A 20,095-nucleotide genomic window follows, 5' to 3' on the forward strand; every position below is an offset into this window, starting at 1 on the left:
AGAGGTGTCTGACAGGACCAGAGACCTGTAGGAGACAGTGTGACCAGTTTGGTTGCCCCTGGCCATATCAGTGGCCCCCCTCCCCACCCACATGACACTGCCCATTGTGCTGCTGTCACCTGGCTTTACATGGGCATATTGCACAGTACCTTGCTCTTGCCTGTACTTGTTGCTGCATCAGCCCATTTTCTGTAGCCAGGGAGGTGCTGTTGGGGCCCGAAGTTTTGCACTTCTTGCTAAGTCTACACGCATCCAGCTTGGCTCAGCAGTCTGTGCTGGCCTTCATCAGTCTAGGCAGAGCATATGAGGAAGCAGATGCAGGAGGGCTGAATGTATGCCTCTCCTTGTTGAGTTGACCTTGTAGGTAGTCAGCACTGTTAGGCTGGCAGTAGAGTGAGAGGAGTGGTGGGAAGGAGATGACAGCCAAGATGAGTCCCATGGCCACAGCTGTCTCTTCACTTTCAATCTGCAGATGTCTTTCAGTCTGAAATGAGTCTCCAGTAGGCAGCAAATAGATGGGTCTTGCTTTTTTATCCATTTGGTCACCCTATGTCTTTTGTTTAGAGCATTTAGACCATTTATATTCAAAGTAATTATTGATAGGTATACACTTACTGCCATTTTGTTACTTGTTTTATGGTGTTTTTGTAGTTCTTCTGTTCATTTCTTCTCTTACTCTTTTCTGTCATGGTTTGCTGGCTTTCTTTAATGATATACTTGGATTCCTCTCTCTCTCTCTCTCTCTGCATATCTATTACTGGTTTTTGATTTCTGATTACCAACACGTTTATATATAGCATGCATATAGCAATCCCTTAAGATTGACCCACTCTTTTCTCCTCTCCCCTCCACATTTTAGGTATATGGTGTCATGCTTTACATCCTTTTATTTTGTGAGTCCCTTAACTGATTTTTATAGATATACCTAATTTTACGGCCTTTGTGCTTCCTACTTTTCTTACTCTTCCTACCTAAAGTCTTTCTACTCAAAATGTCTCTAATATTTCTGGAGAACCTGGATGGCTCAGTTAGTTGAGGGTCTGACTCTTGGTCTTGGCTCAGATCATGATCTCATTGTTTCTGAGTTTGAGCCCTGTGTCAGGCTCTGCACTGAAAATGCAGAGCTTGCATGGGATTCTGTATCTCTCTCTCTCTGCCTCTTCCCTGCTTGGACTCTCTTTCTCAAATAAATAAACCTAAAAAAAGGTCTCTAATATTTCTTATAGGGCTGGTTTAGTTGTCATGAATGCCTGTAATTTTTGTTTGGGAGCTTTTTAACTTTCCTTCTATTCTGAATGATAGCCTTGCTGGATTGAATATTCTCAATTTCAGGTTTTTCCTTTCAGCACTTTGATTATATTATGCTGCTCCCTTCTGGCCTACAAAGTTTCTGCTAAAAAAGCAGCTTGATAGCCTTATGGAGTTTCCCTTGTATATAACTGTTTTCTTTTCTCTTTCTGATTTTAAAATGCTTTATAATTTCTTTTTACCATTTTAATTATGGTGAGATTTGATGTGGACCTCCTTGAGTTGATTTTGTTGGGGACTCCCATTGCCTCCTGGATCTGGATTTCTGTTTCCTTCCCCAGATTTAGGAAATTTTCAGCTATTATTTCCTCAAACACACGTTATGCCCCATTTTATCTCTCTTCTCCTTCTGGAATCCCTACAATGCAAATGTTATCACATTTGATGTTATCATTGAGTTCCCTAAGTTTATTTTCAGTTTTTATTTTTTCCCCCCCTCCTGTTCAGCTTGATTGCTTTGTATTACTCTCTGCTCCAGGCTGAGGATGTGTTCTGCTTCCTCTAGTCTACTATTTCTTTTCTTAAATTTTTTTAGATGTTTAAATTTATTTTTTAATGTTGTTTTTGAGAGAGAGAGAGAGAGTGTGTGTGTATGTGTGTGTGAGCAGGAGAGGATCAGAGAGAGGGAGAGACACAGAACTGGAAGTGGGCTCCAGGCTCCATGCTGCCAGCACAGAGCCCAATGCGGGGCTTGAACTCACAAACTGTGAGATCATGACCTGAGCCGAAGTCAGAGGTTTAACCGACTGAGCCATCCAGGTGCACCTCTGGTCCACTATTTCATCTAGTGTATTTTTAATTTAAGTTATTGAGTTCTTCATCTCTGGTTCTTTTTTTATGAGTTCTATATTTTTGTTGAGGGCCGCACTGAGTTCCTCCATTCTCTTCTCAAGTCCAGGGAGTATCTTTATGACCATTACCTTAAATTCTCTTTCAGGCATGTTATCTTGGTTTCATTTAGCTCTTTTGCTATGATTTTATCCTCCTTTTTCATTTGGAACATATTTCTCTTTTTCCTCATTTTGTCTAACTCTCGGTATTTGTTTCTATGTGTTAGGAAAGTCAGCTACATCTCCAACTCTCAAAAGTAGTGGCCTTGGGGTGCCCGGGTGGCTCAGTTGGCTAAGCATCTGACTTCAGCTCAGGTCATGATCTCACAGTTCATGGGTTCAAGCCCTGCATCGGGCTCTGTGCTGACAGCTAGCTCAGAGCCTGGAGCCTGTCTTCAGATTCTGTGTCTCCCTCTCTCTCTGACCCTCCCCTGCTCACGCTGTCTCTCTCTCTCTCTCTCAAAAATAAGTAAAACATTAAGAAAATTAAAAAATTAAAAAAAAGAAAATAGTGGCCTTATGAAGATTAATAAATAAATAAATCTTCCCATATAGCCCAGGGATTTTTCAAATTGCTGCTTCTATGCTGTATCTCTGAGGGACTGCTTGTCATGTTGTCTCTTTAAGGATGGGGTTCAGTCAGTTTCCTATTGCTCTCTCAGAGGCCATCCCGTTGATTTTTTTTTTAATGTTTTATTTATTTCTAGGAGAGAGAGAGAGAGACAGCGTGAGCAGGGGAGGGTCAGAGAGAGAGGGAGTCACAGACTCTGAAACAGCCTCCAGGCTCTGAGCTGGCAGTCAGCACAGAGCCCGACACGGGGCTCGAACCCATGAACCGCGAGATCACGACCTAAGTGAAAGTCGATGCTTTAACCGACTAAGCCACCCAGGCGCCCCCATCCTGTTGATTTTTAAAGTTCCAGGTATTAAGCCTGATTGTAAGAACTTGTAAAGCCAGGCCCTTCTTATTTTCATAGCCAAAGATGATAGGGATTTGACTTCCTTATATGGGTTCCTTGTGTCTAGGGTGCTTGGTGTGAAGGTCTGTTTCCCTCATCTCTGTGTCTCACTCCTGTGGATGATCCCATGTCCATCTAGCTACTGACTATGTCTCCATCTCCGCCCTTCTTACTCCCTTCATTGTGGTCTCTTCTCTAATTTTAGCTGTGGAGAGTTGGTTCTGTCAGTCTTTGTGTTGTTTTCTGGTTTATTTGCACTTTTGTAGCTATTATCTAGTTGTATCCATGGGATGAAGGTGGGCTTAGGGTCCTCCTACTCTGCCATCTCCCCTGAAAGTCTATATCACATCTTCTTCATTCATCTGTCGATGGACACTGAGGTTGCTTCCATACCTTGGCTATTGTAAATAATGCTGCAGTAAACATAGGGGTGCACATATCATTTTGAATTAGTGTTTATGTATTTGTTGGGTAAATATCCAGTAGTATAATTATTGGATCATATGGTAATTCTATTTTTGATTTTTTTTAAAGAATGTCCATACTGTTCCTCATACGGACTGCACAAATTTGCATTCCCACCAGCAGTGCCCGAGGGTTCCTTTTTCTCCACATCCTCACCAATGCTCATTATTTTTTGTTTTTTGATTTTAGCCGTTCTGACAGGTGTGAGGTGATATCTCATTGGGGTTTTGATTTGCATCTCCCTGATGATGAGTGATATTGAGCATCTTTTCATGTGTTTGCTTTCCATCTGTGTCTTTTTTGGCAAGAAGTCTCTTCAGGTCCTATGCCCATCTTTAATCATATCATTATCATTACTATTATTTTTTGTATTGAGGTGTATATGTTCTTTATATATTTTGGAATTAATCACTTACTGGATATATCATTTGCAAATATCTTTTCCCATTCAGTAGGTTGCCTTTTTGTTTTGTTGATGGTTTCCCTAAAGTTGTAAGTTTTTATACTGATTTTTCCTTTTTTTTGCATTTGGTTTCCTTTTTCAAATTGCATTTCACATTAAGGGCGGGGGGCAGAAATTCTTACTATATTGTTCTGGTCCTGAGTGCTTCATTTTTTTTTTTTAATGTACTTGAAGGAGTTCTTATTTTAAAGATTTCTTGACTATGCATGAAAGGCGTTGATTGTCTAGAGGCCATTCTTTAGGCCTGTATCATATCCAAGCCTCTCAAACCATAGCACTTTCTACGGTTTGCAGGCACTCATGAAGATTCATAAACAACTGTGGAAAAGTACAGTTTGAAACATTGTCTGCTTAAGTAGAGTGTATCTCTGTATAGAGGATTTTGACAGCAAACTAGGGATGCTTTAGTGTTCCTGTAGAAGGAGAGTTAGCTGTGGCAAAAATGAGTTTCCCCAGTATAAAACAAAAAAGGGTCTTAAAGCTTTTAGTGATGTTGATAGTATGAGTCACTGTATAAGTCTGCTTGGGCTGCCATAATGAAATGCAGACTGGGTGGCTTAAACAACATAAATTTATTTTTCACTATTCTGGAAGTTGGAAGTCCAAAATAAGGTGTGGGCAAGTTTGCTTTCTCCTGAGGCCTCTCCTTGGCTTGCAGATGGCTGTCCTCCTGTCATATCCTTACGTGGTCTTTCCTCTGTGCATGTGAATCCCTGATGTGTTTGTGTGTATCCAAATTTTCTCTTAATCAGATTAAATTAGGTCTCACCCAATAGCCTATTTTATCTTAATCACCTCTTATAGAGGCCATGTCTCTAAAGATAGCCACATTCTGAGGTACTTGGGTTTAGGGCTTCAACATATAAATGGGGAGGTACATACTCAGCTATAACAGTCTGGGTTAACTTTATGTACTGGTATTCCTGAAGGATTCTGACATGGAAGCTGAACAAAATACCAGGACCTAAGGATAAGCATGAGAGGCTGACCTCAACTTGTGGGGGGCAGTGACATAGGGTTAGCAGAGGAGAGGTGCTGACTCTGGGCTTTACATTCTCCCATACATTTCCATAACTACCTGTGAGATTTCTACCTACCAATGGGGAGAGGGGCTGGTCATGAAAAGTGGCCGCTCCACCTGTTACCCAGTTAGAAACTTGAGCTCCCCAACTATTCCATGTGGGTTATATGCTTTTCTGATTGGCTTCAGAGCTCAGGACACATGTTCAATGACATTTCAATGCAGAACATAATTATAATCCAAAATGAATACATTTTTGCTCTTTGTGATAATGGGCTCCATGGTGAAGAAGAATAGGCAGGCTCTTCTCATGTCTGTTTTGTCTGTCCAGCACTATGTCCTGTTTCACAGGGTGAGCTTAGCAGGGTGTATGTTAGTTATAGCAGTCAAACCATCCTAGCTCACAAACACCAAATCTTGATGACTTAAAACTACCAAAGTTCATCTTTGTTTTGTCTGAGTCCAATGTAGGCTAGGCTTGTAAGTGAGCCACTGTTCCTCAAAGTCATTCAAGAACCCAGGTTCCTTCCATCTCTGTGGTGCCAGAGTCTTCCATATGTGGCCACCAAGTTTGCCATAGATGAGGAAGAGGGGATTACTGGATTATATAAGTAAAATTGTTGTATGGGTGAGGCCTAGAAACGTTTCTGCCCATGATTCAGTGGCCAGCATTCAGCCACATAGTCCCAAACTAACTGCAGGAAGGCTAGGAAATGATTGCCATGGGTTCCCTAGATTTGCTCATTGTTTTCCTGAACACACATCTATTGTCTAAGCTTCTGTCAGTTTGCAAATATAGTTTCAGCACAGGGTTTTTGTTGTTAAGAAGGAATATTGAAGCAACTCAATCCTCACACAGCAGTTGGTTTTCTCAGCCTACCCTTAACCGTACTCCAACTCCTAGAGAAAGATAACCATGCTATTCTGGAAGGGCTAAGTAACCATAGGCCATTAGAGCAGTATTGCTTGTCCTTGGGACTTAAGCCTGGGTGGCTCTTTCTTGCCTTGTTCAGACATGTTTTACCATTGAAAATAGTTTAACTATTATGGCTGTCTAGAAGAGCATCCTTCCTTCATCCTTAGCCACTCTAGGAAATCTAGGGGTTTGCCTTACACCTTCCCTTAAGGGATCATAGGTAAGGCTCAGGCTGTCCCACTGGAAATTCACAAAGATTCTCTCTGGTACTTTCCCTGATTCTTCTGAAAAGTTGGCCTGGGAGTCTTAATCTATTATGATGCTCACTAACCTAACCTTTCAACCGCTATGCTTTTAAAATGACAACCCCTTAGACTCATTTTGTTAATTACCCAGAGTTTTCCTTGAATGTTAATTTTTTTCTGTTTCCTAAACCATTATGTGCACAGCAGGTAACCCTTCTTAATTTGGGTGCATTATTTTTTCCCCTAAATGTTATCTAAAATTAGGAGGAACCAGCAAGGCACTATTGACTCCCTGCAGTCTAGCCTGGATTCTGAAACTAGGAGCAGAATTGAAGCGGCACGGCTGAAGAAGAATGTGGAAGGCAACCTCTGTGAGATGGAACTCCAGCTTAGCTGTGCCAACCAACAGGTGTCAGAGACAACCAAATACCTGGGCCAGCTTCAGATTCAAATCCAGGTACCAACTGCACTAGAGGGGCAGGGACTAAGCAAACCACAAGGCAGATTGTGTTGAGAAATAACAGTAAGCACAACAAATCTAATTCTGCATGAGAGCAGGAAGTGGTGAGTTTTGCTCAGAGTATGCATGCAGGTGCATATCCCATTGAGCTCAGAGCAATCTGTGCCCCAGGCCTGTATTTTCTCTCACAGGACCTTCGGGTGCAGCTAGACGACAGCACACACCTGAACAGTGAGCTGAAGGAGCAGGTGGCTGTGGCCGAGAGGCACAATTCTCTTCTCCAGGCTGAGCTAGAGGAACTGAGGTCCTTGTATGAGCAGACGGAATGTGGGCACAAGCTGGCGGAGGAAGAGCTCTTGCAGACCACAGAGAGAATCAATCTTTTCCATATCCAGGTGAGGCCCATAAACTCTCCCCATTAGCTGTATGAGCTGGGTGAAGGCAATGGTTTCCACATATTGTTCATCTTTGGGCCATAATAGTTGCCATGGCAGGCAATACATTGTGGCGTATGAGGCATAGGGAGAGTCTTTGACAGCAATGGGCACACGTTTCATTCATGTATTAGGTTCCCAGGGCTGCTCTCACTTGGAACTACAAACTGGGTGGCTTAAAACATCAGTAATGTATTCTCTCACAGTATTCAACACTAGATGACCGAAACCAAGTCGTTGGCTGGGCCATGCTCCCTCTGAATCTCGCAGGTCAATCCTTCCTTGCCTTTTTCTAGCTTTTGGTGATTTTTAGCAATCTTTGGTGTCCGTTTGCTTATAGATGCATCACTTCAACCCTCTGCCTTCACATGGAAATCTTTCTACATATCTTAGCACATCTTTCCTCTGTTAGTATTTGTGTCTAAATTTCCTTTTTTTATCAGTCATACTGGATTTGGACACCTCCTAATGACCTCATATTAACTTGATTACCTCTTTAAAGCCCCAATTTCCAAATAAGATCACACTTAGAGACTTCAGCATATCTCCTTTGCACATATCTCCTTTGCTTATCCACAGCACAATGTCCAAAACAATGGACTCTCAGGGCACCGACAGCCAGGAAGCTTGGGAGAGATGAACGTTTCCTAGTGTACCAGAACCATTTGCCTGTTTCTCCTGTTCCCTCCAAGCCACGTGTTCTCCCAGCTTCCCAGGATTTAAAAAAAAAAAAATGCTCCTGCCTCAGCGCCAGGACATTTCTAACAATTCTAAGTGGCTGCTGACAGATATGAGCTGTCAGGAGTCTGGCTCCCCATGGAAGGTTATATAAGTGACATGAAGCAAGAATTCTTAGATCGTTTGCCATTCTCAGCGAACCAGGGGAAACCATAGTGTCTAGGACAAATGTGTATAGTAAATGGATCATTCAACATTTACAGGACACCCACCATAACCTGAGGAGTTGTCCATGGTATATATGCAGAATATCTCCATTGTCCTAAAAAAAGTGAAGAGGCAAGTAAGGAACTCAGTGCACTGCTGGAGTATAGTGTCAGAGCAAGCACATCCCTACAGAAAGCACTCCCTGACAGTCCTAGGCCTAGCTAGATGCACCATATGCTTAATCAGAGTCATGAAGGGCACACAAGTGACCTGTCAGGTAGAGAGAAAAGCCGAGGACAGAAGCATGGGGGAGGAAGAGATGTGGGCTGCTGAGGGAACGGGCTGTAGTCATAGAGCATAGTGGGGCAGTGGTAGGAGAGATCAGAGAAATGATGCTAAGAGGCAGGGACAGCCAGGTCCCCAGGAACCCTGAGTCTGAAGCTGGTGCAGTTTGAATTCCGTCTTGCAGCGAATGGATATCCACCGAAGAATTTTGAGTAGCTGAGAGTGAAATGATCAGATTTTCATTTTAGGAAGTTGACTCTGATGATTGCTGTGAAGGGTGGATTAAAACAACTATAGACAGAATTGCCGTACTCTGGAGTATGCAGAAGCATCATTTTGGTTGCCACAGTGACTGGAAAGTGCCACTGACATTTAGCGGGCAGGGTTCAGAGATACTAATATTTGTGTTAGGTACCGAGTAATCCCACTTCACAAACAATTGCCCTTCCTGGAATGCCAGTTGTGCCCCCACCGAGAAATGCTAGAAAAAGGAAGGATCAGCCAGTGATGTACCAGCTGGGAGGCATCGCAATTAGTTTTTGCTTACAGTTTGACTTTTGTGTCCATCATAACATTGTGCATGACACAACCCTATGTAGATACCATGTGATACGGAACAAATAGACTGTATGTTTTGCATAATTGCTGGCAGGCTAACTCGCTTCAAGGTTTTCTCTCTCAAGAAAGCTTATCTGAATACAATGAGCAGGATTCTTATAAAATAAGATATTGAATTTTTAAAAAGTAATCATCTATCTGTATTACTTACTAGCTATTGGTAATAAATCATTTCCCGTGCATATTATGACTGATTATGCAGCAGTGGATCCCCATATGATGAAAAACCACTAGCGGAGAGAGAGAGAGAGTTGAGGACATCAACCAGGACAAAAGCAGACAGAGGGGAGGAGATGAATTTGAAAAAGCAAAAACAAAAAGAAAATTAGGCCATGGAGACCTGATCTCCAGGGTGGGGTTTCTGAGAATTTAGGTGTATAACAGAAACGAACACAAAAGCGCAAATTTTCAGATCTCATTTCAGACCGACTGAATCAGAATCTCTGCAGTGGGACCCAAGAATTAAATGACTACTCAGATGATGCTGTTGGCGCAGAGACTACCCTTTGACCAGCATACCGGGGTGATACTACACTGCTCACAAGGACCTCTCCCCAACCTTAATCATGTGGGGACACCTTGCAATTAATAGAATGCTGTCAATCTTTTGATAGCATAATGAATCTTTTATGGAACGTTCTTAGTTCCTTCTGCATTCCCAGACCTCTAAGCCTAGAATAAACATACAAGGCCAAACTTATCCTTGGGTGATTACATGTGTTTTTTTTCAAACCTGAACTGTGACAATCTAGATTGCCCTTTTGCACAATACCACCTAACCCCCTTCCTCCCAAAAAGAACCAATTAAAGAGCCATTCAGCCTAAAAAGATTTTGACCATTATCTCCCTAGTAGATTTTAAATGATTCTATGTATAAGCGAGTCAGCATTTATATTTGTATCTTCCTTTACAAAGAAAGAGTTTCTATGGAGTTATGTGCTGCGAGCATCCAGAAAACATTCCAGCGACACACACTCATCCCCCACACTGCTACCAGCACCAAGGAGAATCCTGGGGTGGGGACAAGGGGCACAGAACCTAGCTCTCTGCGAGGACAGAGCATGGCAGCCTTGATGAAGATGCTTCGTGCCATTGAGGAAGCAGGACAGAACCTGTGAGCCTGGAATAGCTTTCTTTCTATTTCTAAGGTATAACCCTGCCACGGAGAAAGGCACGAGCTAGAGAAAAGTGAAAGGACAATGAAGAGAAATCAAAAATAGGAAGCCTGTGCTTTTTATATACATTCTCTGTGCTAAGGTTTCACACCCTCAGAAAAGCTGTGCTTCAAACATGGACCAAATAGCCGCAAAAGGAGCCTCAGCCTCTAGTGTCACAACCCAGGAAAGAAAGAATTAGGGCAGTACCCGCCACAGAACAGCAATAATCCGCCCACAGGGTGGGGGCTTCCTGAGGCCTGGGGGATGAGACTCACTTGAGCTACACTTCTACACTTGCCTCCCCTTCATTGCAAAGTCAGATAGAAAGGGAGGTAGATGAAGAGGAAATTGGATTTTTGTTTTTGTTTTTATTTTTCCTGGAGCGATGTGTTGGATACTGATTTTTATTCCCCAACTTCCTGATTCCCACATATCTGCAACTGACCTTGACTTGTGCTCTGGAACACCTGCTTCTACCACATATTCCTCAACAAGTTGAAAACCAAACACATGTTTGGGTCTTGTGGATTACCTGGATCTATTTCTATTTTCTTATTCAGACAAACTGCTATGTCCTTCGTAGCGAACCTCTAACAGAGGAAGTCCCTTCCATTCGAATATGCCTCTGACGGCAAAGGAGGGTGTTCCAGTGTGGCTTCCCGGGGTTGGAAGTATTGCTTCACTGACTCTGGCTGCTTAGAACAGAACTCGCTCCTGGCCAGAGCCCATTCCTGTTGCATGTCCTCAACCTGCCAGCTTGCTTTTGCATCGCTGGTCTCAACTTGCCTAATGAGAGTGCTGCTTTGCTTTAGAACACGAGCCTCCTCAGCCAGAAGAAGAAGCTGGAAGCTGATGTTGCCAGGATGCAGAAAGAAGCTGAAGAGGCAGTGCAGAGGTGTCAAAATGCAGAAGAGAAGGCCAAGAAGGCAGCCACTGAGGTGCGTTCATTGACTGACTGCTCATTCCTAACTTCCAGAGTTGACCAGGACAGTAGCCAGGGGGCAGAGGCAGATCTGCAGCCAAAGAGAATTCTTTTGATTCTCCATACAGCCAGGAGGAGATTAGCTGACCCCTCTGTCTCTCTCTGTTTCCATTTTGAAAAATTAGGCCAATTAGCTCCTCCCTTCCAAACGGCTCAGACAATAAAAAGGAGCAGTTGAACTGCTATAAGCAAAACCTCATGAAAGGAAGAGATTTTTTTTTTAAGTTAAGCCACTTTCAACTAGTGAATCGATATATCTGGAGTCTAAAAAAAATCTTCTATAAGTCCTTACAAATCACTATTTTCCTAGAGCCTGTGATGGTTTTATCGTGATGATCTGGAAAGCAAGCTTATTTCACTTATTTTTCCCAACCCATACCATTGCTTGAGTAGCACCATCCAGTTGGTAAATAAGGGTTTCAGGGATGGTTTCAGGTTTCTTTATCTGCAAGTTTAACATTGTTGATGGGGGCGCTTTTTCTAAATGGCACTGAGCTCGGCATTGGCAGCCAGCCTTGACTGAAACCATGGGAACTGGAGAAGGGCCATTGCCAGGCGCCCCCCGCGGACAGCTGTAGCACTTCTCTCAAAGGGCACAGTGAGCAGAAGGCAACACTCAGCACAAATATTAGCAGAGGGAGTTGGAAGGTCTGGCAGGTCCCAGTCCTGCTGAGCAGAGCGTGGACTTAGTTGCGGCCTCCACTCACCCCATCATGTGACTCTGTGTGGTCCATCAAACGCCCAGCTGTAGGCAGCAGCTCTGACTTTGCTCTGTGAATGGAAACTGATCCTCTTGATGAAAGGGGTATCAGAACTGGGGAGACAAGATACTCGATTAGATTTTATATTAGTCATTTTAAAATTCAGATGGAAAGAGCTCGTGTCTCTATTTGGCTGAGTTATTTGGCAGTTGAGGAACTAAACAAGACCTTTACACCAAATCCTGGGCACCAGATCACTGTAGAATGCAGCCCTCTCTAAGAATGGAGAAGCAGGCCTGTTACTCAGCTGTTTTGTATTTTTTTTTTTTTAGTGTTTGTTTATTTTTGAGAGAGAGAGAGACAGACAGATTGTGAGTGGGAGAGGGGTAGAGAGAGAGGGAGCTGTAAGCACAGAGCCCGACGCGGGGCTCGAACCCACGAACTGTGAGATGATTACCTGAGCTGAAGTTTGGTGCTTAACTGACTGAGCTACCCAGGCACTCCTCACTTAGCTGTTTTTGTATCAACGCAGNTTTTTAGTGTTTGTTTATTTTTGAGAGAGAGAGAGACGGACAGATTGTGAGTGGGAGAGGGGTAGAGAGAGAGGGAGCTGTGAGCACAGAGCCCGACGCGGGGCTCGAACCCACGAACTGTGAGATGATTACCTGAGCTGAAGTTTGGTGCTTAACTGACTGAGCTACCCAGGCACTCCTCACTTAGCTGTTTTTGTATCAACGCAGGCATTTCTGCTCTCTGATGGAAAAGAGGTGTGTGAAAGCTTGAACATGGCCAAGAGAAAAATAATATTTTTAACATTTATAAAAATCAACATAGAGAAAAACGAATAAAAAGAGTGTCTACTCCAGCTTGGGAAATGTATGCAGCCACACATTATGAAGACTATACTTTACTGTGCCTTTATAAGGTTTTTGACAATGTTGAAAAATGAACTCACTACCTCTTCCCCCACCTTCTAATTCTCGCATAGTTCAGCTCTGAGTCCCAGCCCCACATAGCAGAACCCAGAGTTGCCTCCATAATTCATTCTTTGCCCTTACCATCTGCACAGACGTCTCACACTTAAATTATACAGATGGTTGGTAACCTGATAGACAGAGAAGCTTTGGCTGGGAGGACAGTGTTCTTACATTAAATGCACTGAGAGATTCATGAACCAGTTCTTAATAGTTTCATCGAGACATCAAGCCCTTGTACACATAGCCAAAGCCAAGAGCAGGCTCACAAACAAGAATTAACCTTCCTTGTGCCAGAATATTGGCACCGAGAGCATCTGTAGCTGCCAAATTCCTGGAGCCCAAACTTGTTTGCTGTTGTGAATCACAGAATGATAAAAGAGAGATGTGATAGATCTTCATGGGCATGCTTCCATACTTTTCCTGGGGCATGACATTATAGGACGCATCCTGGGCTCTATTCAGTTCAAAGCTGTTGGTTCAGTTGGTCGTCTTTCTTTCAATACAGATGTTGTGCAGCGTTCATGCAGTACTGCATCTCTGGTCTGTTTCTGCCGACCCTTACCCCTCATCTCTGGTAGCTGATGTCATATTGATTGCCATATCTTTAACAAACTTGAGGGTGGCCCAGGTTAGGGACAGAGCAGTGGGAGGAGATTGATACACAGGGGAAGTCATGATAACTAGTTAGATAAGGACGTGAAGATTGTGGGCACAAATGTGAAGGTCATTGGCTGCCTTGCTTATCACAGTCCCTTTCTTTCTGTTTTAGGCAGCAAACATATCCGAAGAACTGAAGAAAGAGCAAGATACAAATGCCCACTTGGAGAAGATGAGGAAGAATATGGAGCAGACAATTAAAGACTTACAAAAAAGACTGAATGAAGCTGACCAGACTGCCCTGATGGGGCATAGAAAGCAAATCCAGAAACTAGAATCTAGGGTAGGTGTTTGTCTGGGTAATCCTGGGGTCATGACAACTCCCGGTTCAAGGCCTTATTGTCCTGGGATATCATTCCAAATGTTCCCTAGCTCTCTCATCACTTCTGCTGTTAGTACTTCTAGATCGTTAATAGTGTCAGATCTCAATATATTCATTCGTTCTTGCTTGACCTTGGGCCATCAACTAAGAGCGTCCTTGGGCTGGACAAACTCTGTCTTCCTTCTTCCTGTTAAGTGAGGCATCCCTTCCCTTTCAGCCACACCAACTCTAGGCTCCCCACAGCCAGGGCTACTCACTATTTCCAGATATACTCTCGCAGCCTTGCTTCTATGCTTATGTTCTGTTATTTCCTCTGCAGAGAAAGCCCATTTTTTAACAGCCAGAGAAAGGGAGAAGGGGGAAAACTAAATCAAGGATCAAGAAATGCTTAGTGAAGATGTAGGAGGGGCTGACAGAAATGATGTAGCACCTGCCTTCAGGGAGCTTAACAAGAAATAGGAAGATATATCTTGAAAATAGGATTTTTTAAAATATTGGATCAATTTCGATGACTATGTACAAGTTGGATGACAAATGCTAGAAGGATAGGAAGAATATTTGACTGGGACTTGATGGTTCAGAAGGGCCTCTGAAAATTGCTTTTGTACATTAATGGTTTACGCGTACAGTAGAATTCTAATGCACATCTAAGGTACATCCATATAATCGTGCTAATTAAAAAGGACTGAGAAGGGCTCTGTAATACATTCTGGAGAGCGCATCTAGCAGTATGATCATGATAAAAGGCACAGGCAATAGACAGAGTCTACAGCCTTTTGTGCAAGAGGGGAGTAATATAGAAGACAGGTGTACATACAAATTTTTTTTGTATTTTCATAAAGAAGTGGTGACAGAATAAAACAAAAACTAATGAAAATAGCCGCCGTAGGAGGAGAACACAGAAATGAAACATAGACCTTCTGAATGAAACTTGTTTCATTGTTTTGATGGCAAAATCATATAAAACATTTACATGATTCATAATTATTTTTAAAAACCACGTTTAAACCAAAGAGCAGAGTAAAGCAAATCAATCTGTAAAATGTTAAGACAAATGGAAACAACTGAAGCTAACTGTATATCAAGTTGAGGGGCGTAAAACAGACACCAAAGAATTATTCCTAGTGTCTTTTAAACATAGTGCTTTGTACATCCCTCATGGAATATATCTAAGGACAAAAGAAAAAAATCAAAGCAAACTGCACATCTAGTTTCAAATAATAGCATCTTTTTAAAAATTTTCTTAAGTGTTTATTTATTTTTGAGAAAGAGGGAAGAGCAGAAGAGGGGGAGACAGAGAATCCAAAGCAGGTTATGCACAATCAGCACAAAGCCCAACATGGGGCTCGAACCCACGAACTGTGTGATTGTCACCTGAGCCGAAGTTGGATGCTCAACTTACTGAGCCACTCAGGTGCCCTCAAATGACAGTATCTTATCATTAACAGTATCTAAGGTTAATATAATTCTTTAACCAATAATTATTTAATCTTGATTGTATAAGAACTAAGATTTTTAGTAGAAGAAAAAAACCCATATAGGTATAACATTAAAGAACTTAGAATATGTGTCTTTTCCCTAATTAAAAAAATACATGAATGATACTGGTATTTCCCATCCAAATTTAAGATTGTAGGATTTAATTCTGTTTCCGATTATTGTTTGTCCACCGTTAAGCCTTGAATCCATGCTAACTCAGTGGCAGTGAGCTTCTGAACATCAGCTGATACTAAGGAATTATGATTACTTTTTGTAAACCATAATCATAATATTACTATTTGTTAGGATTACATAACAAAATATTTACAGGTGAAATTATATGATGTCTAGGATTTGATATAATAAAGTGATTTTCCCTGAGGTTTTTTAATCAGTTTAAACACACACACACATCCACACATGAGAAAACGTTAAAGGGGGGCCTCGTAGTCTCCTATCCCAACTGATAGAACTATGTTAAGTTCCTATACAATCGGGGTTTAGATTTTTTAATGGGCTTTGTCCACAAGGAACTTGCATACCTGCTGACTTGCCCTCTCTGAGGAAGAACAAGGACAGTATGTCTGAATAAGAGATGAGGTCAGACATTCTAAGCACACTCCTGCCCTGGGGCATTGGACTTTGCAATTTTGAAAGGGGAGTCAAAAAGGTCACATTGAGAAGGTGGCATTTGTGTCAAGAAGAAGGCAGGGGTGCCTGGGTGGCTCAGTGGGTTAAGTGTCCAACTTCAGCTCAGGTCATGATCTCATGGATCGTGAGTTTGAGCCCTGTGTCAGGCTCTGTGCTGACAGCTCAGAACCTGGAGCCTGCTTTGATTCTGTGTCTCCCTCTCTCTCTGCCCCTCCCCTGCTCATGCTCTGTCTCTCTTTCTCTTAAAAATAGTAACAAAAAAACTTTAAAAATGTTAAAAGAAAAGGCAGCCACAGAGCATTAGGCATCTAGAGGAAGAGAAGGAGAGGCAACACCCTTCCTCCATCAACTCTCTCCATCCCTTTGTTATATTTCTCCAGCTTTGCACAGTGGAAGTATCATCGCCGATGAGGTTTATCTGAGGCACGATTATTGCTAATCGTTTTATTTCTCCAAATCGCATCTCACCATCAAACATATTCTATATCTTAGTTTGTGTGTTTCTTCTTGTTAAAACATATGCTTACACAGTGGAGAAACTTTTGTTTATTCTTTTTCACTGCTGCCTCCCTGGCCTTGGGGTCCCGTGTGCGGTAGGCATAAAATATTTGTTGAATAACGTTATGCTGACCTTGCCTGTATGACTGTGAGGCTTCAGGCAGATTGTCTGTGCTATTGCCCTCCCGCAAAACAGGGCTGTCCGGCAGGGTGGGTCGTATCTGCCACATAGACTCAAGGTCAGATTTCAGAGAGTCATGGCTGAATATGGAGGAAGAAACTTAAGATCAGGTAGTACATTGTCCTAATCCCTGAAGTGTGTGCTGTATAGCTTATTCTCTGCATACCTACCGTTCATACACAGGGGTGTGTGTAACGTTGTAATCTCACAGGAAAAATACCACGTCCGCATGGATGAGCGTTTAAATGGTCCTTTTTTAAAAAATATTTTTATTTTTATTTATTTCTAGGAGAGAGAGAGAGACAGCGTGAGCAGGGGAGGGTCAGAGAGAGAGGGAGTCACAGACTGGAACAGGCTCCAGGCTCTGAGCTGGCAGTCAGCACAGAGCCCGACGCGGGGCTCGAACCCACGAACCGCGAGATCATGACCTAAGCGAAAGTCGGACGCTTAACCGACTAAGCCACCCAGGCGTCCTCAATGGTCCTTTTACAAACTCACATAACTCAACCACCTCCCTTTTGGCGAGGCAGTGTCCCCCGACAGGCTGCCCTGCTTAACCACTGCCAGAAAGAGAGCGGGCCCATCTCTCTTGACGACTTTGCTCTATTTCAAACGATGGAGCCGACTGGCAGATTCGCTGCCACCCCGGCTTGCTGGCTGGCGGCCTGCGGTCTGAGGTCAGGGTTTCGTTGCAGGTTCGAGCCCTGGAAGGTGAAGTGGAGGACGAAATCCGCCGCAGGGCGGAGGCGCAGAGGGGAGCCCGCAGGCTGGAGCGCTGCCTCAAAGAGCTGACCTGTCAGGTACTCCGGGAAACTGCCCCCTGCTGGCGCGCTGGCGCAGGTGCTGCTTCAAGCCTGAAACAGCCTCCGAGGTGGGCTGTTCTTTCCCGTGTTTGTGCTGCTCGTTCAGCTGTAGACGCTGACTGGCAGGCCCGGCGCTCCTGTGCCGTGAGTGCTTTGGGTCGGTCCCTTTTCAGAGCTCTCAGGAAGCAAAATGTGAGCGCAAGTTGCAATTAGAAGGGAAAAGCTATTTATACCAGGCTTATTTTTTCACACATAACGTCTGGGGCGCTCGCAGAAAGATGCCTTCCTGTGAGAGGCTGAGTGAGAACAATGTGTGAATGAAGTGGCTGACGGAGGGAGAGCTGGGGTGGCTCCCAGGCCAGCGCGTTCCATGGGACACTGGTGACATCGGAGCCGGAGACACGCTCCCTCCCATATTCTGGTTGCACAGACACTCCAGGCCACTGAGGACTCCGCTCGGTACCTGGGCCAGGTGCTAACCGCTAAATACGGCCCTGCGGAGCTTGCGGGTTCTTTTCCTGGGAGCTAACGCTGGTCTCAAGCAAATCAGGGAAAAGAGATGGGAAGACTTCTTACCAGTAGTTAATGCATTTCCAAAGCAACCGGATAATCCTTCACCTTCATTTTCATTTTCTAACCTTTCTTCCCTTTTCTTCAAATGGAGGGGACCACAGAGTCTATGAGCGCAGAGGCGCTGTGCTGTGTGCCCTTCTGCGGCCCAGCGTCTTCCTGGCACAGACGAGGCGTCCATGTTGCGCTTGTTGAGCACAGATGCCAGAGGTCACTCCCTAGCCCTCTCCTGCTGCACCATACAGCTTATGTCAGTGAAAGGACAAATTCCTCCCCGCCACCCGCTTTCACAGCAATGTTGGCAGTATGAACGCCAGATCTGCCAGTCCCGGTTCTGTTCCCGAGGCTAAGCTGTTGTTAGAGACGCCAGCGTCTTCCTTCCTTGCAGCGGGAAGGACAGCGTCGATAAGAAAGCAGTACATTTCAGAAGCGGCATCTTGGGCTAATTAAGATGAAATGAGCTCCTTGCACAGCTCTTCTTTACCGAAGAAGTGGTTCTTTTCTAAGACGAGTTAGTCTGACACTCTTTTAGACAATGCTAGTTCTTTCAAAACCACTCCGAGGGAGCGCCTGGGGTGTGTGGCTCAGGAAGTAAAAACACCTTGGGCGCATGAAAGATGCCGTATTCTGCCCTTCTTTTGAGGGAGGTGAGGTAGCCACCTACGCGGAGGGTGTCACATGCTGCTTGTTAATAATGTTGGGGTTTTTCTTCTTTTTAGTTTCCTGCGGATTATACTTACATTTGTCCCCCTCTGAAGACAAGTTCATTATAGAACAAAACACCAAAGGCTGTACTTTTTTGGTTTTCATTGTCCCAAAGAATGCATTCTTGTTCCATTGTGTTTTATCTTTGCTTCTTCATAGAAATAGCCTCATTGTTTCCCTTTGTACTAGTACGGAAGTATAGTTCCTAATTTCCTCTAAGTGTCTGCACAATACTTACAGTATATCTCTTCAATTACGCAATGATTTTCTGCTGTTAAATCGGATACCACCTACTGAGCACCTATTTAACGCAAGGTATTAAGCTAGGCCCTGTAACTTTGAAGAGACGTTAGGGAGCGCTCCGCATGCCTTGGTATCAATACCTGTTTTTGAAATAAGCCAGATAGATGCTGGCTCAATCCGATCTCTACTCCTTTAACATCAAAATAACCACCAGGACTATGAGGCACGGTGTTTTGTGATAGTACGTCATTGGTGCCAATTGAAAATGTCATTTCAAAAGGGGCATAAATACGGTTTTCATTTCCTAGGAAATATCCTCTGGGAAGACCCTACTACATTGGAAAGGGAATCAAGTGTGACCCCAGCCACAATGGTTCTATGGCCAGTCCCCACGGAGCATTTATCTTGCCCTGTATGTCCCTCTAACGTTTGGAAACTCATCCTGTTTTCTCTCTCCAGTACCTAGAATAATGTGCAATAAAGCAGGACGTAGGACTAGGGACTGACAACCATTATAGCAGGTACAGTCTTTCTGTCCCCTCCCATCCACCTGCTCCATTTTCTCTTCCACTGCTCTCTATATTCAAGGATCTATGTATAGATGTTATTTAATCCTTACAAATCTAATTACAAATATAGTCTCTTCATTTTTAGAGTTAAGGAAACAAAATGTGCTTTGAGGTAGCTTCTCCAGGAGCCAGATGACAGGATGCAGTTTGAGAAGCATAAGAGATTTATCCGACCTAACACCTGGGAAAGACAACGGGGGCTGCGGGCAGGATCAGGGCAGAGAAAGCCTTTAGAGCACAATGCGAGTCTGATACCGTGAAAGGAAAGGGTGAAGCAGGGAGGATGGGATGGGAGCTTCACATTGTAGCGCATCCCCTCGGAGCAGTCTCCAGCACAAAGGTTGCCTGGGAAGGAACCAACTATGTTGGGCAGAAATGGGCAGACCCTGGTCATTTCTGGGTGGGTAATTGGCCCGGGAGCGGGGGGAGGCTGGCCTGCCTGGGGAGTGGTGATCTCAGTGTAAATGCTACAGCAGATCCCAAAGGCACTGCAGTTGGAGGTTTTCAGGGAAGTGCTCTCCTCACTGCTAAATGGCAAGTTCTTTGCTTGAAGGGAAATCTGAGCCCCTGGCAACCCGGGCTACCACTGTGATGGAATGCCTCAGGGCTGAGATGTGAGCCTGAGCCTAACAAAGGCTTTGCCTTTTCAAGTGGGAGGAGCTCATTAACATCAGCAACCACTTCCAGCCTTCTTCGGTTTTCTTCTTTGTA

The 20,095-nt window shown here is 43.8% G+C and overlaps 1 protein-coding gene and 1 non-coding gene across 2 annotated transcripts in view; both read left to right on the plus strand.

The window, feature by feature from the left end:
• MYH15 (myosin heavy chain 15) overlaps positions 1-20,095 on the plus strand; it is a 150,184-nt gene that overhangs the window by 114,819 nt on the left and 15,270 nt on the right. Inside the window, exons 34-38 of the mRNA XM_077771823.1 lie at positions 6,472-6,664; positions 6,859-7,062; positions 10,859-10,984; positions 13,476-13,646; positions 17,190-17,294. Of these exons, the coding sequence (XP_077627949.1) occupies positions 6,472-6,664; positions 6,859-7,062; positions 10,859-10,984; positions 13,476-13,646; positions 17,190-17,294 (799 nt within the window). The remainder of the gene's footprint in view (positions 1-6,471; positions 6,665-6,858; positions 7,063-10,858; positions 10,985-13,475; positions 13,647-17,189; positions 17,295-20,095) is intronic.
• On the plus strand, positions 16,194-16,339 carry LOC144238158 (U4 spliceosomal RNA). The gene has a single exon (XR_013337028.1). It is a non-coding gene; the product is annotated as a U4 spliceosomal RNA (small nuclear RNA).

Source organism: Crocuta crocuta, unplaced genomic scaffold (genome assembly GCF_008692635.1).
Source record: "Crocuta crocuta isolate KB4526 unplaced genomic scaffold, BGI_CrCroc_1.0 scaffold56, whole genome shotgun sequence".
NCBI classification, from domain to species: Eukaryota; Metazoa; Chordata; class Mammalia; order Carnivora; family Hyaenidae; genus Crocuta; species Crocuta crocuta.